This window comes from Phacochoerus africanus, chromosome 1 (genome assembly GCF_016906955.1).
Source record: "Phacochoerus africanus isolate WHEZ1 chromosome 1, ROS_Pafr_v1, whole genome shotgun sequence".
Taxonomy (NCBI): domain Eukaryota; kingdom Metazoa; phylum Chordata; class Mammalia; order Artiodactyla; family Suidae; genus Phacochoerus; species Phacochoerus africanus.
In genome coordinates this window covers 102168361-102193531 of record NC_062544.1, presented here as the reverse complement: position 1 = coordinate 102193531, position 25171 = coordinate 102168361, and the positions used below count along the sequence as shown (strand labels likewise).

The following is a 25171-nucleotide window of genomic DNA, read 5'->3' as shown; positions in this document are numbered from 1 at the left end:
ATCAAGAAAGTTCTGGGGAAAAGAACAGAAAAATCTATTACATGAGAAGTGGAGCCATTCTATTTAGAAAAGACTAGGACAACAAAACAGACATTTTTTTGTGTGTGCCAGAAAAGGGGCAAGATCAGGTTCTATAACACTTAGACCTTCCAAAAAGTAGACCAGGGCATCTCACAGGTGAAATCCCATGAGCTTGGGAGTGGCCTAGGCTGAGTGACCATGAGTGGAGAGGAAGAGGGGTTTCCAAGGCCTCAGGAGTTGAACCTCAGGTTTGGGGTTCTAGGATGAATCTGCATTTCAGAACGTGCCTCCCATGCCCTCTCCCACACATCAACTGTTATTACGAGAAAGAAAATTTACAGGAAATAATCTCAGTTCAGGAGACTGGTTTCCTTATTTTAAAAACAAAGGGCTAATTATCCTAAAGAAGGGAGTAATTATTAGAGATTTTATTCATATTTATCTTTATTATCTAGTTCCAAGTCTAATTTTATCTTATGTGGCCTTGATTCATTAGACTTTCCCCCTATTTTTCTGTATAAACACACTGAAGATACAATAATCATTTCCATAAAACCACCTTGATTCTGAGAGCAAAAAAGAATCACAAATACTGCAAAATGGCTATACTTGATAAAATCCTCTTGAACTGGATGCCTTTAAAGATGAAACTAAAATTCTTAAATTCTATATTCTGGATGATTTCTCCCTAAGGAGATTATTTTACCTTGACAGAAAAGAAGAGGGGCAAGCTGAGGGATTACGGTGCATGACTGACATCATTTGTTTCAAAGGCTTCTCTAACAAAATGAATGTGTCGGTAGCCAATTGTAGTCGGCAAAAGGGTGTGTTTAATAGAATCTTCAGGCTTCCCACCTGCCTGCCCTGCCCCCCCTCCCACATTGGGCTAGTCTGAGGTTTCATTCCACAAATAAGCAGCAGATGAAATACTTTACAAGATACAGCACAGTTGATGTGAAGACTAAGGACCCTACTCTTACTTTAAGAGTAACAGGCCTTGGACTTTCCCTGCCCCATGCAATAAAGCAAGTTTTATATACACTCCCTATATCTTTTTCTAACATTTTCTTATATAAATTTAAATATCTTACAAAAAAAGGCTTTTTCCTCCAAACATATAAATTTGAGTGAAACATACATTCCCCACCTGTGGACTTGTTTCTTCACTAAAATATAAACGCGATCTGATATTAAGGGTAAATGTCTTCTGACCACTGGAGATCACGGAAGTCTGAATGGCACTGTGGAGAAGGCACTTGTGTTTCTGAGGTCTCCAGGAAGTAGCTCAGTGAGCACAGACTTGCTGTCCTCCAGAACCCATGCCAAAGCCTCCGAGTGCCCAGTCACTGAGGCAGCTGGGGAAAAATGGTGAGTAAACTTGATTCTAAAATTATGGAGATAAAAAACAACGGTGTGGACAAGTTCTTAGTCTAGAATCAAACTACAAACAAAATCCCAAGTGTTCATTCATGAAGATTCAAACCTGTTCATTCTCTCATAAATTATAAAGTACAAAGGCGGCTATTTGAATGACAAAGCTGGAACAGTACTGAAAGGGGTGGAGTCAATGGACGAAAGGTCATCCCAGCGGGCAGGCAGGCGGGTGGCCTCCCTATTGCTGGGCCAGTAGTGCCGTCCTGTTGGCCTTCATCTTCTCCAGCCGCTTGGCCAGGTGGCTGTTGGTCATCTCCATCTCCTCAATCTTGTCCAGTGCCGTTCGTAACTGGAGATGGGAAGAGCTCAGTCACTTCAAATAGAAACAAAAACCGGAGTTCCCGTCGTGGCATAGCGGAAATGAATCCAACTAGGAACCATGAGGCTGGGGGTTCAATCCCTCACCTCGCTCAGTGGGTTAAGGATCCAGCATTGCCGTGAGCTGTGGCGAAGGTCACAGATGTGGCTTGGATCTGGTGTTGCTGTGGCTGTGGTGTAGACCAGAGGCTACAGCTCCAATCTAGCCTGGGAACCTCCATATGCCCACAGGTATGGCCCTAAAAAGAGAAAAGACAGAAAAAAGGAAAAAAAAAAAGAAACAAAACCCAGCATGACCTTCCTTTCCACTTGGTGGGGAACAAAGCACTGCCAGTCACGATGACCTTGCACACCATCCCATGGTTGCTTTTTCCTTTTTTTTTCCCCAGCCAGCCAGTGGTGTTAACCAGTAATGCTGAGCATTAATCACAGAGGGGACATGAGGAAGAGACCTCATCTAAAACAAAAATAAAAACTATCCCTTTTCTTATTATCTAACTGACCAAAACATTAAAGTAATTGGCAGTCACCATGCAGGTCAAAAACCAACACAGAAAAGTAAGGGAGTCCACTGCCATTCCACTAAAACGACCCAGGATTGGATTTCTTACCCAGCAAAGAAATTATCTCCAAAGGAGTTTTTCTTTGTAGGGATGTATTCTAAGAAGCATAATAAAGCAAGTACCTCTCGTTGTAGCTTCCTCTTCTCTGCTTTCAGCTCATCCTCAACTTTCTCGGCATTCTCAGCAGCGGTTTTATATCTTAGCACCTGTCCCTCCAAGCGGTTAATCTGTAAATAGGACACACAGCCCTCAGTGCCAGGCACAAGAAGCCACCACATTTTTGCAGCCAAGATGGAAATATGATGTCATTACAGATCCTAAGTAATCTAACACTAACAAGTCCCCTCAGTGTGAGTCATAGGCCCTCTCAGAACCCACATGTTATTTATTTATAAATCAGGAACTGTCCCCAGAGAGGATGACAACTGTAGAGACATTACAGGGCCAATTTCCCATTGTTAAGTTAAGTGCCACAGTATCACTGCAGGAGGAGACCCCCTGGATGGGGAAGTTTTTAGACTTTATGAAATGGTGAATAAGGGATTATGTTATAAACTACAGTCTTCTTGAATGCTCTTGAAATACTAGTAAAAGAAAGAGAATTATAGCTATAGTTCTCTATCTACACAGAAAAGAGAAGGCTGAAGTGCTCTGCCAGGTGATCCTGCTGGCTTTCTCACTTTAATGAGATCCGACCTCAACACTTGGGGATTAACCACTTAGATGCAGGAAGCAGATGTATGTCAAGAGGATTTAAACCACTTGGTACCATACATAAGGACTTACACTTTGCTCCAAGGTGGTTATATCCTGTTCTGCTTTTGAAAGCTTAAACTTGTATTCACTAATTTGTCTGTTGGCATCTCCTAGAACAGAAGAGAACAATGAGCCACCTCACAGAGGTGAGGTGTGACCGTGAGGCAGTGACGCCCCCTGCCGTGCAGAGGGGGACATGCTGCAGAAGGAGACAAAGCACAAGTGCACAGGTTCTAAAGCTTCTACACTATGAGAAGCTCTAGCATTCGTGTTGCAACAGCATTTTAGAAGAAAATTCTTTCTTCATGCCATGACGCATACAGGTAGAGCTTTAAACAAGGATCTCTGTCAGTGAGCAGGGCCCCTGCCAACCTCAAGTGCAGCCCAAAGGTCCAGAGCCCTCTGGCTTTCTCTGCTCTCCTACCCCCAAATGCCCTTTCCTCCCCACCTCCCATCTAAGTCTAACCAACCTTTAAGGTTCTGCCCAATTTTCACCTTCTTCGTAACTCTCCTTGGTTAACTATAGCTTTTCCTTGCATTTTTTTACACTCCTCTTTATGACATTTATTATGCTTTCTTAACATTACATAGGTATGTAAGGATAAGGCCCTGTCTTAGCTTCTCAAATCCATCTTTTTCTAGCTAAGTGCTCTGCACATAATGTACACTTAATATTACTGAAATAAATGCTTAATATTAATGAAATAAATATGTTGTGATAATGTGTTATGGATAGGGCTATAAATTATTAGCTGTATATCTGACTTAAGCAATTTAAAATGAGAAATTTAGAAATGCTAGGGAATAAAAATTCCTTCCACCAATCCAAATTTAAGAGAAATCACCTGAAATGATTATAATAAGGCTTATAGGAGATAAACCAAAACTGAATCTACCCTACTTAAGAATTTTTCTGGAGTTCCCATCATGGCTCAGTGGAAACGAATCTGACTACAGGCATCCATGAGGACGCAGGTTCGATCCCTGGCTTCTCTCAGTGGGTTAAGGATCTGGCATTGCTGCCTCTGATTCGACCCCTAGCCTGGGAACCTCCATATGCTTCAGATGCAGCCCTAAATAGACACAAAAAAACTTTTTTTCCCTACTTTTTCATGTAATTAAGGTTACAGCTACCCCAATAATATTTAATGCAAAAGGTTTTTCTAATTGGTTAACGTCACCCTAAAAGTAATGGGGTTATAAAACTCTCTCCCCAAAAGCTACCTCTGGTATTGAAAAAGAACAATTCTCATTTCTGGGACTAACACTGAAGCTTCAGGATCTTGTTTTTTTAATTCTTAATCCCATCAATTTACTATCAAAATGTGTTGCTTCCTTCTCATAGAATCACTCATTTCTTCCTGTTTTCAAAAGTACAAGTCCCTCATCTCAGTCATTTATTTCACACATTTTTTTTTTGTCTTTTGTCTGTTGTTGTTGTTGCTATTTCTTGGGCCGCTCCCGCGGCACATGGAGGTTCCCAAGCTAGGGGTTGAATCGGAGCTGTAGCCACCGGCCTACGCCAGAGCCACAGCAACACGGGATCCGAGCCTGAGCCGCATCTGCAACCTACACCACAGCTCACGGCAACGCCGGATCGTTAACCCACTGAGCAAGGGCAGGGACCGAACCCGCAACCTCATGGTTCCTAGTCGGATTCGTTAACCACTGCGCCACGACGGGAACTCCTATTTCACACATTTTGAAATTCCACTCCAAACACCAAGCTTCCAGCCAGGGCAGCTGTCTGGAACCAAGAGCCACCAGATTCCTGTCCTGGCCTCTGGTGCAGGGAGCTGCCCACTTCTGCCTTGCCTGGCCCTTCTCTGCTCACCTGCTCCTTCAGCTCCACCCACGGTGCTTCCCCAGCCACAGATGCGGGCTCTGCCTTGCCTACCTGCTCTGGGAAGATTTCACACACCCATTCACCCTCAGTGTGATTCCTTTTGCATTTGCTGTTTCAGACAAAACTCTCCCAAATTTATCCCCTGCCCTTGCTAGGACTACTGGCGGTCAATGGACTATTTCAGTCACCATAACAGCCTCCTAGCAAGTCAGCCTGCTTCTTGTTATGAGCCTCTTTTCATCTACCCTCCATGCCAAATTGGTATTTCTAGAACAAAATATTGACCAGGAAGTATTGCAAGGGTTCCAACTGATATCTAATAGAGGAAATGATACTAACCCAAAAGTTGATAGAGGTAATAAGCCTTGATCCAAAAAGGCTTATCTATATGGCCTACTCAGAATATTTAGCTCAAAAGACCATGGAATAACCAATATTTTAAAATAATTTATCAGAAAAGCCATTATTCAGATTGGAAAACAAGTCTTCCCCTGTGTGAATCACACATTATCTAACTGTATGCAAATGGCTGCTGAAATCTCCCTATTGTGGAAATTACTGTGGATACAGTAGGCATTTAAAAATAATATGGGGTCAAAAGTAGAAAGGGAGAAAAACTGAAATAGACTTAGTTTATTTAAACTGAATAGGCTTACTTTGTGGCCTTGTTTTAAATTCTAATGTAGATGAATTGGGGTTAACACTACTGGGAAAATTCTCAAACTACTCAACATTAGTGTGACTTCAAATATCCCCCTCCAATTATCTAAGATAATTCCATAGCAAAACATGTAATTAGGAAGGATGCTTACAGATGACACAGGGATGTGGAAAATGAGAGTGTCACGAAGTCACCATGTGCAAAGTGTTCTAGAAGTCACTTTGCCCAAAACGGGGGAGAGCAGTACCTCGTCACCCCTTGAAGCACAGTCCTCATCACCCCTGCAAACACAGGCTAGAAGCAGCCTCTTCAGGTCCATGACTGATCAGGACGGCTGTTCTGGTCTGGCCAAGGACTGACTAATCTCAGAACATAGCTTGAGAAACGTGAGCTGTGGGATCTAGTGCCCATTCGCACCCCACCTAGGACACAGCCCGCCCCACGTGGAGTGGTGCCCAGCCCAGTCCTACTCTGCATCTCGATGAACTGCAGGTCTGAGCCGTTCTGCAGTCCTGCAGGGTCACCCGCCACGCCATCGTTCCTGGAGCACTTCTGCTGCTCTTCTTCCAACTGCAGCTTCAGTTTTCTAACCTGAAGAGGAAGTAAAGGCTCACCAGTGAGATCCAGTCTCTCAAATGAAACTGGTGCTCAGCCCAGTGGCCACATCTTAGAGCAAGGCCGCATGTATTCCTTCAGAAGCTGTTTTCTGCAGGGCCTGCCATGCGGGACACTACTCCGGTGCTGGAGAGCAGCTACGAACAGATTATCAAAAGAGGCTCCAGGACTGGGGGTCCCAAAGCAAACAGCCATGTTTTGTTATTTGTGGAAAAACACATCTGTGTATTTTTTTGTTGTTATTTTTATTAAAAATGGAAAATCCCATGGGCAGTTAGATGTTTCAGAGTTAGGTTAAATATTCTTATTTAGAAAACTGTATACAGAAATAACTGGAAATATATTTTTGAGTTTGGCTATGTAATCTACCTTATTTTACCCAAAATAAAGGCCATTCATAGCAGTATTCATTAATAGCCAACACAAGAAATGTCCATCAACAGAGGGATGTGCAAACTGTGGTGCAAATATGCAATGGAATCACTACTCAGTAGAAGAAGAGAATGTGCTACCAATACATGCAGCAACATGGTCAATCTCAAACTAAATCTATGCTGTGTGAAAAACTCCAGAAAATGCAAACTGAAGGGACAGAAAGCAGATCAGCAGTTGCCTGGAGAAGGGGAGGGAGGTGGGAGAGAAAGGAAGGTATACAAAGGAACACAGGAACTTGGGGAGTTACAGATATTTTCACTGTCTTGATTGTGGTGATGGTTTTACAGGCTCTGCCACAGGTTAAACTGTTGTCCCCTCCTATGTAGCAGTCCTAACCCCCAGGACCTCAGAATGTGACCTTATTTGGAAACGGTCATTGCAAGTGCACTTAGCTGAGAAGAAGTCGTACTGGAATAGGGTGGGCCTCTAGTCCAGTATGACTGGTGTCCTTAGAAGAATACCATCTGAAGATATGGTATATACACAGGGAAGGCGTGTATAGACACCGAGGACGCCACCAGAAGCTATAAGAGAGGCCTTCTCTAGCTGACCTCCCATCACAGGCCTCAGAGGAAACTCACGCTGATAACACAGGACTGTGGGCATCCCATCTCCAGACTGTGAGACAGTACATTTCTGTTCTATGCCAGCCGGTCTGTGGTGCTTTGTTATGGCAGCCCAAATACGGGTATGGACATCTGTACACTTTAAGTATGTGCAGCTGATTTTATGCCAATTATTACCTAATAAAGGTTTTTTTTGTTTTTTTGGTTTTTTTTTAATTTACAAAATAAACTAAAACATAACATTAGGAAGGACACTGGGTTGGAATAAAAGAAGGCCCAGTCAGAGGCAGGAGTCCCACATGTGGAAAATAAGGTGAGATGAACAGAGACGAACCGCATGCTGAGGCCTCTGGTCCACCCTCAGTGCGCACGCTGCGTGCAGCTGGGCCTATAGCCTCAGGCAGAAGACAGAGCTCTCTAGAACTCTGACTAGCCTAAAATAAAAGACAATATGCTCACATTGAAGGTTCCCGACAAAAACATCAGCCTCATCAATCTTCACAGAAACTTGGATGAGCCCCATCCACAAACTCAGAGCTGCCCACCAGCTTTTTAGTATTCTACTTACAAAGTGAAGACAAAAAAAATACATAAAACAGCATGTAGAAGGAAACAAACTACGCAGATAGAAAAAAAGAATCAGGAAGCAAACCAACCAGCCCATCAATATCCTATGAGATATATGAAAATATCTGAATCATTGAAATGACTGCAGAAATTGAAACCCAACAGAAATGAGAAGATAAAAATCTTTTAGAAAGCAGAACAAAAGAGATGAAAGGGGACGGAAAAACAGGAAAGAAACAGTAAGAAAGTGAGAGTATATGTCCCAAGGACTAAACCACTCCTCTAACAGAAATCAAAGCCCCAAATGCCAACAACTCAACTTCAGAGATGCAGGAAGCAGCACAAACCAGAGCAAGTCTGCCCTCTCCTACAGGGGAGGATCATTAACCCATTATACCACAGTGGGAACTCCTATGATTTCTTTCTTTAAAAGAAAAAGGTGAATGACAATGATTACAACAAAGAATTCTAAACCCACACCAAACTATTTACCATGTAAGAAGGTAAAATGAAGACATTTTTAGTCCTGCAAAGTACAGCCCCCAAACTTTTTCCTCAGGAAGCTACTGGGGGATGAACCAAAACAAGAGAATGAAAAAAGGAGGAGGAAGGCATAAGACACTGCCAAAGGGAAGCCAGCCCAAACCACGGCCGTGGGTCAAGGAAACAAGAGATGACAGTGCAGAGTGGTCACAAGGGAGTAGCCATTAAGCTCAGAGGGGATGAGTCAGATGCTCCAAGAACCGAAAAGAGGGAGCCGAGGGAATACTTGGTGCATCTGAAAACATTCAACCACTGCTGGAGTCTGCCGCCAGATTGGGAACAGAGAACATAAGAAACCAAGCAAATGAAGAGAAAACTCACAATACAAACTTTAGGGGAAGAAAGGAGAGGTGAAGGAGATGAAAGGTGATCCTAGGACACTCCATGGCTCCACTGGGAGCAGTGTTTACAAAGTCCTAATAATGTAAACAAACTGGAGTCACACTGCTCCTATATTAGGAGAACCTAGGGATGGAGAGGACACGTGCATGGTAGGGAAGAGGACAGGGGACAGAAAACTAAACCCTCGCACTCTGCAGACAGACATCAACACAGCAGCCTTACATAGATCAATCAAGAAGCAACATACACAAGGGCAGTTCACACCAAAGGAATCAATAAAAGAACCAAACAGGAATGTCGGGGGTGAAGGTGTAGGGGGCAGGGCAGGCAACTTCTGTCTTCATAACAGGGTTTGAAGACCTATTTGACTCCTTAAACTTTGTGCCCTATTTTATATATATATAAATATACATATTTAAAGAATAGCAGACCACAAAGAGGAATAATGTCAAGTATCTTTTTATCCTTCAAATCCTCAATAGTGATATTTGAAACAAGCACATTTCTTTCTGGTGCATGTTTTAGTTTGCTAACATTTTACCATATAATTTAGTTACAACTAACATCACCTTCCAATGAGAAGAATGTCTTTACCTGTGATAGTAGCTCTTCCTTTTCTCCAGCAAGTTTTCGTAGCCTTACATCTAAAACAAATGAAAAGGGATGTAAGCTAAATCTGTAATGATGTAATATATAAAGAACTAAAAATAATTCTTCACATTCACAAACAGCAGCCATTATCTGATCAACAATTTACAGCTCAGAGTATCAAAAGACATGAAGGCTTTAATGGTGTAAAGGAAAAGTACTTTTCAACACATATTTGCATACAACTGATATTTATCAGGGCACTAAATACACTTGCTTCCAAGAGCAGTGATTTTCCATGTAAGGACAAACTCAAGTATAAAGATCATTTCCTTGTTTCAAAATTTGCAAGTTTTACCAGTCAGCAGACAATTCAACTTGAAGCCCAGGGTACTACCACAGGCTTAAGCCCTTAGCAGAGAAAATAAAATATGGGAGAAAAGACGGAGGCTAAGAATGGGACTGAGAAGGGATGCCTGAGCAAAGCAAACAGAGAACATAATGATGGAAAAAAAGCACAGGCCCACGAAAGCTGGCATGGGGGAGGGAAGGGGACCAACTCTAAGACCTGGGCCATCCAGAGCTAAGCTGAGCACCAGGAGTGCTCCTGGCTTGGGAGAGGGCTGTTTCTTCCCAACATGCAGTAAAATTGGCCACTTGGACTGAGGGGACACCTACAGAGGAGGTTTTAAAAAGAAGCTGACACCCACAAGCCAGCGTTCCCCACAAGCTCCTCCCACGGCCGTGCACTCAGTTCTTTCGCCACAGCCACTCCTGCTCGCCTCGCCAGCATCCTCTGATCTATCAACATGCTCCATGGTTACACTTCTAGAATTCCATACGTTAGAGAACATGCCTTTAATTAGTTAAGTGTTTTGGTTGTCCCCCAACCCCACTCATGGTACATCCATTCCTCTAGGAAACCTACAAGTATATGAAAAAAGACTTGAAGAAGGAAAAAAAGATTGTTTTTTTTTAATATAAAGTGAGCTGATTATACAGTATCTACCTGCACCATTCTTCTCTGGAACAGGATTCTTATTGGAGGCAAGGATGGGCATCTGGGTGATTTCCTGAAAGAGCTGTCAATAGGTCTCAAAGGGTTAAATGTAAGAGGCTTAGACCTTAAGAGGCTCAGAAGACCTGCTATGGAATAAAACTCCTCTGAGCTCTCCTTAGTCATCTGTTTCCTGCCTTAAGAAATGCAGTGGCAAAGAGCTACAGAATCCTGGGATAAGTAGAACAGAAAACCAGATGCTCCAGGAAGAACAAACTTAAAACATACTCCAGAAGTCACCTATCAGCCCACTGGTTCTCTTGGGTGGATGTGCTGGATTCTCTCTTTGCAGAAGGTTGTATATAAGTGAAAAAGCAGGAATTCCCATCATGGTGCAGTGGAAATGAATCCGACTAGGAACCATGAGGTTGCAGGTTTGATCCCTGGCCTCACTCAGTGGGTTAAGGATCCAGGGTTGCCGTGAGCTGTGATGTAGGTCGCAGATGTGGCTCGGATCCCATGTTGCTGTGGCTGTGGCGTAGGCTGGCAGCTACAGCTCTGATTGGACCCCTTCCCTAGGAACCATCATATGCTGTGGGTGCAGCGCTAAATGGACACAAAAGACCAAAAAAAAAAAAAAGAAAGAAAAAGAGAAAGCAGTATGTTATATACACCCAGTGCTTCCAACCAGGGACCTTATAGTTACATTGACTGGCTGACAATGAACCAGATGTTGGTTTCCCAAGGCCAAAGACATCTGAAGACAGTCTGCCCACATTTCTTCCTGTTTGGGATGGAGATAAGGCTCAGACAGCCCAGGTTTGTTTTTGTTTTCCAAGAAAGGGTGTGAACAGGCTGCAAATCCAAGAGGATGACATTACTTCAAGTCTGCGCAGCAGCTGGGATCTCACCTAGTGGCCCTTCTCCTGCTGACTCTAGGACCTGAGCGGCTTCCTGAGACACGACAGTTATGGCTCCGACCACTGGCTCGTGGTGGACATCGCCATTGGGTGTGCCATCGGGGATGATGACTAAGCCATGTTTCTGTGGGGAAGAACAAACCATCATCACATAAGACGGCCCACAGGGAAGCAGCATGCAGCATCGAGGTGACCCTGTCACGCATGGCATGTGCTTGCCACAGGCAGAACCTGGTCAGGACTAGCTACAGGGAATCTAGCCCTTACAGAGAGAGGACTTACACCCACCACATTTGGGCTGGAGAATGAGCACTGTGGTTGGTACTCAGGCTAGAAAGCTGACAGGATGGGAGGGAGGAAGGAAGAACAAAGCAGTGAGGGCCTGGCCTCGGGTGAGGCGAACGTACCTCTCCCGTCTTCGCTGCCTCCTTCAGGCTGGCCAGCTCCTCTCTGAGCGTATCCCGCTCATTCCTGAGGCAGCCAATGTATTCTTTCTGTTTCTCTAGGGCCTGGTTTAGACATGGTAGCAAGAGAAAGAATGACAGAAAAAGAGCAAGTGAAAGGGAGCAGAGAAGTACCTGATTTAAATGTAAAAAGATAAGGGCATAAAAGACAAAGAAGAGTTAAAAGCTTGGAAGCAAGCGGTTAGATATGGGAGGAAATACGAAGTTATATGGATATCTAACTCCAGAAGAGAGTTTTAATAGAAACTGGTTAATCGTGCATAAATTTGGCAAAACATGCTTATCATATCAGGCAAGAAAACAAATCTTTCTTTTCCAGTCAATGAAAGAAAAAAAAAAAGAAAAAGAAAAAGAAGATGAAGACAGCAGTAATATTAAAATAAAAATCTTCCTTACTAACCTCCTAAGCATGCTTTATTTGGTAGACCAAAAAAACCCACATTTCATGTTAAGCTAGTTTATTCAAGAATATTACTTGTTTTTTAAAAAAATAAAAATTGGCCCTAGAAGAAAACCAGTATACATACATAGATAGATATAGATATATATATATATATACACAAAGTATTTTAATTAAATGTTAGCTGTAGTAATTGTTCTCTAAGTAGTACGGTAAAATATTCCTAAAATACCACATAATTAAAAATAGCTAACCCCCCTTCCAATTCTCAAGGATCTGTTTTTGTTAATTTAATTAAATGCAACTCAGGGTGATCTGGTTCTGATACAACCTTTAAAATGTGAAAAACAAAAATAATGACCAAACAAACACAGCCCACCTATGGAAGACAGCAGAACATGGGTTTTGGAATCAGGCTTCCGAGTCCTGACACCTATTAACTTACCTAGGCCTCAGTTTCCTCACAAAAACAGAAGGGATAATAACAGGGCACAGGCTGAAAGGAGTGCTTAGCGGAAAGCACTGCTCGCGGTGTGTTAACACACAAGAAGGCTCAAAAAAAGCCATTTGTATACTCCCTGCCATTGCCTAGATCTCAACTGACAGGGCTCAGGACAATGGTGCAGAGGCAGGAACTCACATCTGGCTAGTGCTGACAAACTGTTACTCTGGAATAAAATACCCTGGACTTCAAAACCCACCCAATTTAAGCACTCTATGCAGGTATCTGACAGCTGCGCTATTTGAAAAAAGCCTTTCTCTGTACAATGGAACATATATTTAATGTTTTCTACCAGCATTCCCATTAATTCAAGAAGTTAAATTATAACAATTAACTTTCCTCTTGGTTTACAGAATTTAAAAGTGGCCTAACTGCTTAGTTACTGATTGCTAAATAGCTGGGCAAATTTTTAAATCATTATAAACCTATTTTGCAATCAAACTGGGAATAAGTCAATAAGGGATGATAGCAACTACCAATCTGTGCACCTCCAGGGATTATATACATATAATTTCTCCCCTATACATTCTATTTTTATATTTAACTGCTCTCTAACATAACCTGTACTTGTCTTATCCTACATTTCACAGATCTGAAAATTGAGGCTCAGAGAGGCTGTGTTTTTAACCCAAAGTCACAGTAAGTGGCAAAGCCAGAAAATGAATCCAGCTCTCTTTGGTTCCAAAGCCCTGGATACTCTTTATACACTGTCGCCCCATGAAGGCCACAATCACATTCCCTTACTGTCATCCCATACATTACTGGCAAAGTCCTACTCCTTACTTACCCAAACTGCAACAGCTGTACCTAACTTCCTTTCAAAAATTTACATTCAGACTGTGTCTCTAGAGTTTCTAGCACTAGAAGGCATTTACTCTAACACTCCAAACTAATACTAACACTCCATTACATTATAACAAATGTAACATTAAGATAACAAAGCCCAAGGGCTGCTCTCCCATCTGGTAACAGCCATTCTAGTCTGGGCTGGGTTGGCTATTTTGGTCAGTGGTATCTGCAAAGCACAGTCAGGGCATGCATCACCACCTGCAGCTGGGTCAGTGACCAGGGCCACAACACATGGCCACAATGTGCTCCACAGAAACACCACCACTGGGGAATTAAAAGAGCCCTTAGGAACAGACCAATCGGAAATTCAAAATTCTAGGAGTTTCAGTTGTGGCTCCGTGAGTTAAGAACTGGACTAGTATTCATGAGGATGTGGGTTCGATCCCTGGCTTTGCTCAGTGGGTTAAGGATCTGCCATTGCTGCAAGCTGAGGTGTAGAACGCAGATGTGGTTCAGATTTGACATTGCTGTGCCTGTGGTGTAGGCCGGCAGCTGCAGCTCTGATTCACCTCCTAGCCTGGGAACCTCCATATGCTGTGGGTGTGGCCTGAAAAAGAAAAAAAAAAGAGAAAGAAACAGATTTCTAGCAATGCCAGTACTTTCCATTTGCTCCTCTTTCCCATCTTACAACAGATTTTATCTTTACTTTCTGGAGTTTGTAATTTTGTCTTTCCACAATTATGGAAGAGAAAATAAAATACATCCTGCAATTCCTCCCTTTTTACCACAGAGATTGAAGACTACTGAAATGTCTTACAATTGGGCCAAATGTATTCACACTGGATCTGAAATCCTCTGTATTACTTGACCATATAATCACTACCCTTGTGTCTGTATTCCATAACTGCTCCTACAGACTTTTTTTTAGGGTTAAAAAGTACATGCTTGTGGAAATTTAAATAATTCTTTATCCCCGACCTAACCGCAAATTCTAGTGTCAAGAAGCTTGAAAGGCTGAACTTTTGGGCAACAGGTTAACTCTCAGTATAATTACACACAGGCACAAATACTTTAGTCAGGATGAGAGTGTGCTTTGTGCTAGCTACAGGGATAGATAAGCCCTTCATAATGAAAACTCACTCTACATGTACCTGGGGTGCTTAAAACTGCATTGGTACTAAAGGCATGACCGTTAGGACCAATGAAGGAAGAGCTAAAGAAAACTGAACTTTAATATGAGAATGATGGCCATGCTCCTTCACAGAGTTGCACAGTTTAAATTTTGATAATGAAGCTGAGACAACTGATGTATTAGGTAGTCACAGATCTTATTTAAAACATGTCTTTTGGAGTTACTGTTGTGGTGCAGTGGAAACAAAACTGACCAGGAACCATGAGGTTGCAGGTTCAATCCCTGGCCTTGCTCAGTGGGTTGGGGATCTGGCATTGCTGTGAGCTGTGGTGTAGATCATAGATGTGGCTCGGGTCCTGTGTTGCTGTGGCTGTGGTGTAGACCAGTGGCTCCGATTCAACTCCTAGCCTGGGGGCCTCCATGTGCTGCAGGTGCAGCCCTAAAAGAAAAAAAAAGTGTTTTTTAAAAGTCAAGGAAGGACCACTTCACACACGTTAGGATGGACGGCTACAATTAAAAAAAAAACAAAAAAAAACAACAACAAAAAAACCAAAAAAAAAAACAAAAACAAAAAAACAAAAACAAAAACAAAAACAAAAACAAACAGAAAAAATTGTTGGTAAGGATGTAGAACAATTGCTGGTACAAAGCTGGTAGAAAGGTGAGATGGTGCAGCTGCTATGCAACACAGCATGGCTATTCCTCAAAAAATTAAACACAGAATTACCACATAATGTAGCAATTCCACTCCTGGGTATATGCCCAAAAGAAATCAAGAGAGATTTTCAAACTCATGTTAATAGCAGCATTGTTTACAACAGCAAAAAGGTGAAAGCGACCCAGGTGTTCATCAACAGACGAGTAGATAAACAAAATGTGGTGTATATATACATTGGAATATTATTCACTCTTAAAAAAGGACTTATTGGCACATGCCACAACACATCTAAACCCTAAGGATATATGCTAAGTGAAATAAGCCAGTCGCAAAAAGATAAATACTGTATGATTCCATTTTATGAGGTACCCAGAGTAGTCAAAATCATAGAAACAGAAAGTAGATAGCTGCCAGGGCTGGAGGGAGGAGGAATTGGGGAGTTGCTGTTTAACAGGTACAGTTTCAGTTCTACAACATGCAGCATTCTCTGAACGAATGGTGGTAAGAGCAGCACAGCAATGCGAATAAACTTAATACCACCAAACTCTACACTTAACAATGATTAATGGTCAATTTTATGTTATTTTGTACTTTACCAGAATTAAAAAAAAATTTAAGTCAAAGGAGAGACAAAATATAGATGCATGGAACAACTCAGAGGCCTCTCAAGGGGAATTATTCTGAGTGAAAAAAACATAACTCCAAAGGGTTGTATACTCTACAATCCCATTTATATAACATTATTATTATGTTTTCTTCTTATGGTGACACCTGTGGCATACAGGTTGATTTGGAGCTGCAGCTGCTAGTCTACACCACAGCCACAGCAACACCAGATCCTAGCCATATCTGTGACCTACTGCAGCTTGTAGCAATGTTGGATCCTTAACCTACTGAGTAAGACCAGTGATAAAACCCGCAATCTCACAGAGACAGCATCAGTTGCTTAACCCACTGAGCCACATGAGAACTCCTATCTAACATTCTTAAGATGACGAAATCACAGAAATGTGGAGAATAGATTCAGGTTGCCAGCGCTTGGGCTGGGGAAGGGGAGGCAGTGGGTATGGCTACAAAAGGGCAGGAGGGACCCCTTCTGGTGATAATAAATGTTCTGCATCCTGACTATATTAAGGTCAACATCCTGGCTGTACTATAGTTTTACAAGATGTTTTATTTGGGAAAACTGGATAAAGGGCATATAAGATCTCTTTATTATTTTTTTACAATTTGTGAATCTACAGTTATCTCAATCATTTAAGTTTAATTAGGAGTTCCCATTGTGGCTCAGTGGTACGAACCTGACAAGTATCCATGAGGATGTGGGTTCGATCCCTGGCCTTGCTCAGTGGGTTAAGGATTTGGAGTTGCCATGAGCTGTGGTGTAGGTCACAGATGAGGCTGGGATCCGGCATTGCTGTGGCTGTGGTGCAGGCCGGCAGCTACAACTCTGATTTGACCCCTGCCTGGGAACTTTCATATGCTGTGGGTACAGCCCTAAAAGACAAAAGAAAAAAAAAGCCAAAAGAACACTTATCACATACTGCATAGAAAGAAGATGCCCACTTATTCATTCAATAACATCAAGAAAATTTAGGAGTTCCCGCCGTGGTGCAGTGGTTAACGAATCCGACTAGGAACCATGAGGTTGCGGGTTCGGTCCCTGCCCTTGCTCAGTGGGTTAACGATCCAGCGTTGCCGTGAGCTGTGGTGTAGGTTGCAGACGCGGCTCGGATCCCGAGTTGCTGTGGCTCTGGCGTAGGCCAGTGGCTACAGCTTCGATTCGACCCCTAGCTCGGGAACCTCCATATGCCACGGGAGCGGCCCAAGAAATAGCAGAAAAAAAGACAAAAAAAAAGAAAATTTAAAAGTCAAATAATTTATACTGTAACCATCAGTACATCTTTTGGGTAGAAAAACATTTTTGTTTTATTTTGGATAGTTATATTATTAGACTGAGAGATTTGGGTTTTTTTCTACGGTTGGTCCAAAATAATCAGTTTAATATAGTAAGATAATTATACAAAACAGAAATCATGGACCTGCAGATCTGTACTAAAGAAAATTATGTAAAATCCTAAAAGAAGCCCATTTTAGACAGTGACCAGATTTCAACTTAACTTTACAAATTACCTACTTTGTGCTATACATTTTTTTCACATCTAATTTTAAATTTCCCCAAGTAAAAATGTAAATAAAATCAGTAGTTCATAGTCACTATTCAAAATTCAAAGTTTAATTTATATCTCAGAAGGCTTTTCTAGTTTTAGAATGACTTTTGGAAACTTGGTATTTTTAGTATCAGAAAATCTAAAAAGTAGCTTTATTTTCTTAGCTATTCTATCACACTCTATTTTCTTTCTGGTCTATCACACTCTTAACAATAATTTTGTTTCTCAAGTGTTTACTGGGAGGATAGGGTGCTTAGAGGTATGAAAAGACAAGGATACCAGAACGCCCCTAACTGTGGAGGGTGGGATGCGGAGGGCTCCACATCCACTTTTCCCTAGCCTACCCAACAGCAAGCAGAACAAGATTTCCTCACTATGTCCTCAGGCCAAGGGGGACACTCTGTTTCATCCACCATAGCCCTCCCCTGAGAAGGTGCACCTCTGTAGAAGAAAGTTCACATGCCAAGAGGTATAATAGGTGGCGCCAGTCCAAAGGGCACATGGGATGAGCCAGGGGAGAGGGGGATGCTGGGTTATCGGTGTGGGGGGGGATTTTTTCAGAATCTGAAGGGCTTAGCAAAAAGGCACTGAAGACTTTTTCCTTATCTGGGCCCCTGCTTTGGGGAGTTATGAGGATATAATTAGAGATGACATCATAGTTTGGCAGCTCCGGCAAATCTCACATTCCTATCCACTTCCATAATTAAAATGATTTTAATCTTTTCCTATTTTATTCCCTAAAGATTTATGCTAATAGTTTTCCCCCTACCCCTACTCCTCATCCTCTATTTCTCATCCAAATTCTTACAATGTAAGGATATCAAATTACCCACAGAGTTAAATGCCTGTAGCTCTTTTTGCATAAAAATCCCAGGGAAATAAAGAACAACTTCTTTAGAAAGTTCCTATTTGTAGACAAGCCCAGAGTCAGCTGGAGAGAAGAGTACCTTTCAGGCACAGGATCAGATTTTCCCATGGAAGTTTTTTTCTATCTCCTGCTTATTCATATCTTACTCGGTATAAATGCTCAAAAATAATAAAAAAGACAGATTTTTAGGAATCTCTAAGTTAAATCATATTAGACTATTCCTCATCACTGAGCATCGGGCCAAAGCCCAATTTCATCTCATACCCTAATGTTTTTATCTTTCCAAAGCAGTGTCTCCTGGAGGTCAAACACCTCTTTTGTCATGGTGTCTATTTTCTGCTGCATACGTTGATTCTCCTGCAGAGGAAGAGGGGAAGAGAAGTAATAAAAGAGCAGAAAGAAAAAAAGGGAAGCGGTTTTAGGGAGGAAAAAGAAACAAAAATAAAGCTGATAAAGAAACTTAAAAGGAGAAAGTCTGTGATGAACAGGAAAAGCAAGAGTTGCTTGTAGAAAGGAAAGATGATGTCCAGTGTCTTGGTGACATGGCTCATGGGCCTGCTGCTGTAAAAGCAAGCTGACTGGAAACAACTTTCCAAGCTCAGCTACGTGGCAGCAGGCCAGCAAGGGTTTCTGTGTTCACCCAGCTCCACATGTGTATGCTTCCTTTGATAACTGCTTTTTCCCCAAACATGGAACAACTTACATTTCTAGAGGGAAATTCAGATTTTCTTAGGCACAAATGATGCTTATCACAGACCACAAGCCGTAGTTTTGAACTCTATTCTTTTAAGCAAAACTTTAAAAATGCAAGAGGGATATATCTCAATCATTTTGAATTTCTGTTAGCACAATCTATGATAATAAGAACATGAATTACAAATGAATGGTCACATAAGTATTTAGAAAAACTAGATTTTTAGCATTCAGCAATTCTTAACTCTTCTGACTAGGCAATGATGCTCAATTTATACCCTCTTATATTTAGTGGGTTTTCTTCTATGCAGTATTGATTATCACTTCCTACTTTCCCCTTCTGACACGTATTTCATCTACTTTACCATGTGGCTGTCAATTCCAAAGACCAAAAAGCATCATTTTGTCACATTCAAGAGTCTTCAGTTATAAGAAAATGCACATATTCCCATCTAAAGAATGTTCATTCTAAACATTAAAAAAAAAAAAAACCCACATAAAACTCAAGTTCTTTTTAATAAACTAAAGTTTTTTTTTACCCAGCACCCTGGGTTTTTTAATTAGAAATCATACTGACAACTTGAAAAAGCCAAGCATTAAAATTCCTCTTAAATGTATTCATCAGATTAAAAACTAGAACACTTAACAAACTCTAATGTTACTTATTGAATTTCAGAAGCAGCTCCCAAAGCAATTTTATTATTCTTTTTGAAATCATAATGGGGAAAAGTATACATTTTAATTAAAAAAAGAAATAATAAGTGGCTGGCATACTGACATACACACAAAAAAGAAGACAAAAAAGGAGAACTCACATAATTTTTAAATACCAGCAGGATACAGTTTGGTAATATGCTTCTTGCCATATATGGAAAAACTAAGATAACTTCACTTGTAATTTGACATTTTCAAAGGGTTATAACCTGTGTTTGCATTTGGAATTCACAAATTTAACCTGCTTTCAGCAGGCTGTTCAATTCAATTAAATTATTCTCAAAAATGACAAAAAGTCCAACACGAATCCACCAACAGAGTCATTTCCCCACCTCTATTAATGGTTTTTAAAGTCATTTACAGAGGAGAGATTAAGTGAGGCAGGTCCATGGGAGAAGAGGAAAAGAGGGAGGGAAAAAGGGTGGGTGGGTCTGAATCACCAGGGGTGTGAATGGGTTGAATGGGGTTTGGGGTCCCTAAGAGCTGGCTCTCCTGATATCACCACGTCATCATCACTTAAGTTAACATTGGATGTACGTGATAACCACATTAAAAATGTGAGCAGGATCCCTTCCTAACAAACTTAACCACATACTTTTTTATAAAAAAGACGACAACCTCAAGAGGAAAACCGCATTTAAAGAAAAGCAGAAATGCCTGCAGGCAGCAGGCACAAAAGGATGATAAATGCTTTCAAGGCCATCTTGCTGGACCGCACTGCTTCCTCCTAGGCTGCTGCAGCAGCACTCAGGGTCCCTCCACCAGGAGAAACCAGAACCTCAGCCCTGGCCAGCCCTCACATTTTATCTACTACCAGGCGTCTTTACAATTTCTTTTCATTGAGCCACCTCAGAAAGGTACCAACCAACCTGAGTGAAGATCAAACTTCTTATTTCCTAAGAATCATGTTCCAAAATAGAGCATTCACTACATTCCAAAGAATAATGGTACTCTAATTTTTCCTTTTGCTTATTTCCTAAGATATCTTTAGGAAAGAATGTACTTAGGAATAAAGACAATTACAAAAGCTTCTGCTATTAAAAGGGGAGAAATGTCTACCGGGTTCAAAGAATTCATTTTTTTAACTGCCTTCACATTTCACGTTTGTAAAATTTTAGCGGACGGCTGAATGTGAAGAGACAGGTAAACTGTTTGTGGTTTTTTAACTCCCTTCCCTCCAATACATATGCCCTCATCCCAGTCAATGAGTTTTTCTCACAATTAAGTATTTCCACAGTACATGTACGTACCTCAATAAGCTCATCTCTTTGTCGGAGGCCTTCTTTAAGTTCATCCATCTTATGCTGTAGCACGCTACACATATGTTTCTGCCTTTCTAACTCCTGTTATTAAACAAATGGCACAGTTAACATAGATCATGGCACACGAAAGACTGGGACATCTACAATATAACAAAAGACAGGCTAAGTGTGACCTCCAGAAACATACTTGGACTGCCAATGCAATGGGATTTAGAAAATTTCTGTATTCTATGGAAAGGTTCAGAAAATTCTCAATTTTCATTTCTAGAAAATCCAAATTAATCAATGGCAAAATTACTATGAACGATTAAATGATTTAGAAAAGCAATAGGTTATAAAATTAACAAGCAAAATTCAGTAATCATCACACATTAAAACAAAAACTAGAGGAGTTCTTGTTGTGGTGCAGCAGAAACGAATCCGACTAGTATTGCTCAGTGAGTTAAGGATCTGGTGTTGCTGTGGTTGTGGTGTAGGGCCAGCAGCTGCAGCTCCAAATTGACCCCTAACCTGGGAACTTCCATGTGCCTCAGGTGTGGCCCTAAAATGCAGAAGAAAAAACAAACAAAAAAACAAACAAACAAAAAACACCCCAAAAGCAAAACCTAGAGAAAAGATACAATAAACAATATCAAAAAATAAAATAGGGAGTTCCCTGTGTGGTCTAGTGGTTAGGACTTGGTGCTTTCACTGCTGTGGCCCTGGTTCAACCTCTGGTTGAGGAAGTGAGATCCCATGTCAAGCTGCTACATGCAGCAGAGCCTCCCCCCGCCCCCAATAAAGTTACATATATATATGTAAACTTTATAAAGATATACCCAAAATCCATATAAAGCATTCTTGGAAGACAGAGAAGTAGGATGGAACAAATGGAAAGGCATACCATCTTCTTGGATAAAAAGACTCAGCATGATAAAAATGTCAGTTCCCACCTAAATTAATCTATGCATATAATGCAGTCTAAATTAAAAACACTATCCATTTTTTTTCCTCATCAAAGCAAGACATTATGAATGCAAGAAATCAAGCATTTGATGATTTCAACCCTTTATAACTTTTGTTCTTACTGATTTTCAAGTTGTCCCACCTTTAACTAATGTGAACATCTTCAGGTTGACTCCCAAGTAATTTGACCTGGGTCTTAGTTGGTTGTGATAGCTTCTTTGCTATCTAACACAGGAACGTGTTCCTGGTTCATCTGGTACATTTCCTGCTCCAGACTTGAAATCATGGAGCCTTGGTTCTCCTTTAATGGAGCAGTGTGGATACTAGGAGTGTACTTGCTACCAAGCAGGGAACTTTACAGATCTCCTTCCCACACCACCATCCCCACTTGGAAAAAGGTTAAGATGGTAAGTTTTGTTATATATTTTACTACAATTAAAGGTAAAAATAATTTTGTAATAAAAATTTAAAAAGCAGTTCCTAAATATTGAAAATAAAATGTAATGAACCTAGCTGTATATACCCAGTGAGTAGTAAAAGCATAGAGAAACTATTTCAAGTAACTTTCAAAGACAATAGTTGTACTATACATAGCTTAGCATCAAAATAACAAGCAAACAGGAAAAAAAAAACAACTTTAAAACTATTCTCAGTAATTATACTGTTGGTGGTAATGTTGGTATTGCTATTCTAGGTATTGTGGGATAAAGCAATGAAAACAGAATATAACATAATTACTACCATCCTTAGTGCCTTGAAGAAGTGGGAATGGTAGTGTGGGAAGGAGGAGATGGACATATATAAGATAGAGGAAGTCGAATAAAAACCCTGCATCTTGAATATCAACTTATGAACTATAAGTGCAACATATTTTCCTGATATAACTGCTAAAATGGTCTATAAAAGCTATAAAGGAATAAAATCATCAAATGCTTGATTTCTTGCCTTCATAATTTTTTTTTAAATAATAATAATTGGTCACTATGAGACAATACTAAACAACTAATTCCTTATTTTGAAAACTTGTGAACCAAGGAAAAGAACCAAGCTTTTATCTTGCCTTTTCTGTGTAAAATTTCTCTTTAAAAATGAACTTACACTAATAAAAAAAAAGCATAAGAAAGTGAAAAAACAACCCATGTAATGGGAGAAAATATTTGCCAACCATGTATCTGATAGGCAACTTATATCTAGACTATACAAACTCTAACAATGCAATAATACAAAGATAATCCAATTTTAAAATGGGCAAAGGATCTGAACAGATTTCTCCAAATATTTACAAACAGTAAGTATATCAAAATATACTCGAAATCATTAGTCATTAGGGAAATGCAAACCAAAAACCACACCTACTAGGATGGCTAGGGAAAAAACTCAGATAATAACAAGTATTGATGAAAATGTGGAGAATCAGAACCTGCATACACTGCTGGAGGGAATAAAATGGTGCAGCTGCTTTGGAAAAGGGTCTGGTTATTTCTCAAGTGGATAAACACAGAGTTGCCATATGACCCAGCAATTCCACTCCTAGGTGTATATTTAAGAGGAAGAAAAATGTATGTGCATGCAAAACTTGTACACAAATGTTTAGAGCAGCGTTATTATTCATCACAGACAAAAAGTGAAAAAACATATGTCCCTTAATACATGAATAGATAAACAAGATGTGGTATAGCTATACAATGGGATATTATTAGGCCACAAACAGTAATGATGCACATACCACACAGATGAACTTGAAAACATTAACCCAAGTGAAAGAAGCCAATCATAAAGGTTTACATATCATAGGATTCCATTGTTAGGAAAGTTCAGAAAAGAGAACTATATATAGAGAGAACATAGATTAGTGGTTACTTAGGGAGATGACAGCTAGAGGGTACAATGCTACTTTCTGACTTGATGAGATATTCTAAATTTGACTGTGGTGATGGTTGCACATGTCTGTGAAGATATGAAGGTACAAAAAACCACTGAATTATACACTTAAAATGGACAAACTATAAAGTAAGTGAATTATAGTGCAATAAAGCTGTTTTAAAACAATAAAAGAAGGCAAAATGTTATATTTAGAATATCTCATGTTGCAAGCCTAATCTAAGCATCCAGTCCCAGCATGAGCGAGAGAAATGCCACACAACAGGGCCTCCTGAAGGAAGAGAACCTATGAAGTAGATTAAATTCTTATTTGACTAAACCTCTAAACCACTAACTATTTACAGGGAATACAGAGGAAAAGGGAACATGGTAAAGAACCATGGTAATGAAATAGCAAAATCCCCAAGAATGTCAGAAACTGTTAAGGCAATCCAATTTCTTCAACAAATAAACTTCAAAGGAGGAAAAAGAAATGAAAGGAAACCTATAAATAAAGAGATTTATAAGACATGACAACTAAACTTATCTGGACTCTGACTGTATTTTAAAGTGCAAAAAAGAAAAATCATTTATGACATGAGACAACTGAAATTTCAACAATGGCATTATATGTAGTATAAAGGAATTGTTCTTAATTTTTCATCTCAAGACCATTTTTGAGATGGTCTTGTGGTTGTACTTTAGAAAGAGTACAGGTTGTCCAGACAGCTAAACTTAAATTCATTTTAAAATATGGGATATTTATGACTTGCTTCAAATAATGAGTGGGGGAAGTAGATAGGGCAAAATTAGACGTGTTGACGGTTTGTTGGGGGTAGGTGATGGGTTCAGGAGAATTCGTTATATATTCTATTTTTTTGTATGTTTTAAAATAGGCAATAAAAGACTTTTCAAATCTCAGATAAGCTGGAAAGAGAAAAAAAAAAAAAAAAAGAATCCCCTACTATAATGAAAAGCTACTAAGAATAATATACTGGAGACATTCCTAACCAGATATTCTGTCCCTGACATAAGTATAGAGACAATATTTAGAATGCAACTATTATAATCCCAGCAGAAAACTAAAGATGGCTTGAAAAATTGTATTATTATTGTTGTGTAATGGAGTGGTCCTTTTCTTCCACCCCCTTCCCACCTCCTGCTATAATGAAACATACCAGAGTGCCTGACCTCTCTGTATGTCCTTGAACATTCTACTGAACGAGGCAGTATTTGTTTAAAAGAGAGGTCAGGGTGAAGATTTATCAGGGAGAGACTGTCACAAAGTTTTCTGCATCACAGTATGTGAAGCAGGTTCTAGGGTATTAAAAAAGCACACATTTTCAAATTCAAAAAGCACAAGATTTAAAAATTAAAATGGACTGGAGTTCCTGTCGTGGCGCTGTGGTTAACAAATCTGACTAGGAACCATGAGGTTTTGAGGGTTCGATCCTAGCTGCGCTCAGAGGGTTAAGGATCCGGTGTTGCTGTGAGCTGTGGTATAGGTCGCAGACACAACTCGGATCTGGCATTGCTGTGGC

General features: G+C 40.4%; 1 protein-coding gene across 16 annotated transcripts in view; it reads right to left on the bottom strand.

Annotated features, from left to right (window-relative positions):
• Window positions 1-831: 831 nt before the first annotated feature.
• The window catches only part of LRRFIP2 (LRR binding FLII interacting protein 2), a 125430-nt gene continuing 101090 nt past the window's right edge, over window positions 832-25171 (bottom strand). For 13 of the 16 annotated variants that reach the window (XM_047770020.1, XM_047770052.1, XM_047770041.1 and 10 more), the window contains 9 exons: window positions 20814-20906; window positions 18421-18513; window positions 11580-11681; window positions 11164-11296; window positions 9262-9311; window positions 6070-6190; window positions 3123-3202; window positions 2459-2563; window positions 832-1744 (listed from right to left, as the gene is read on the bottom strand). In XM_047770020.1, coding sequence (XP_047625976.1) covers window positions 1634-1744; window positions 2459-2563; window positions 3123-3202; window positions 6070-6190; window positions 9262-9311; window positions 11164-11296; window positions 11580-11681; window positions 18421-18513; window positions 20814-20906 — 888 coding nt within the window. In that variant the 3' untranslated portion in view covers window positions 832-1633. The remainder of the gene's footprint in view (window positions 1745-2458; window positions 2564-3122; window positions 3203-6069; window positions 6191-9261; window positions 9312-11163; window positions 11297-11579; window positions 11682-18420; window positions 18514-20813; window positions 20907-25171) is intronic. The other 3 variants (XM_047770106.1, XM_047770152.1, XM_047770153.1) reach the window with 1 other exon arrangement.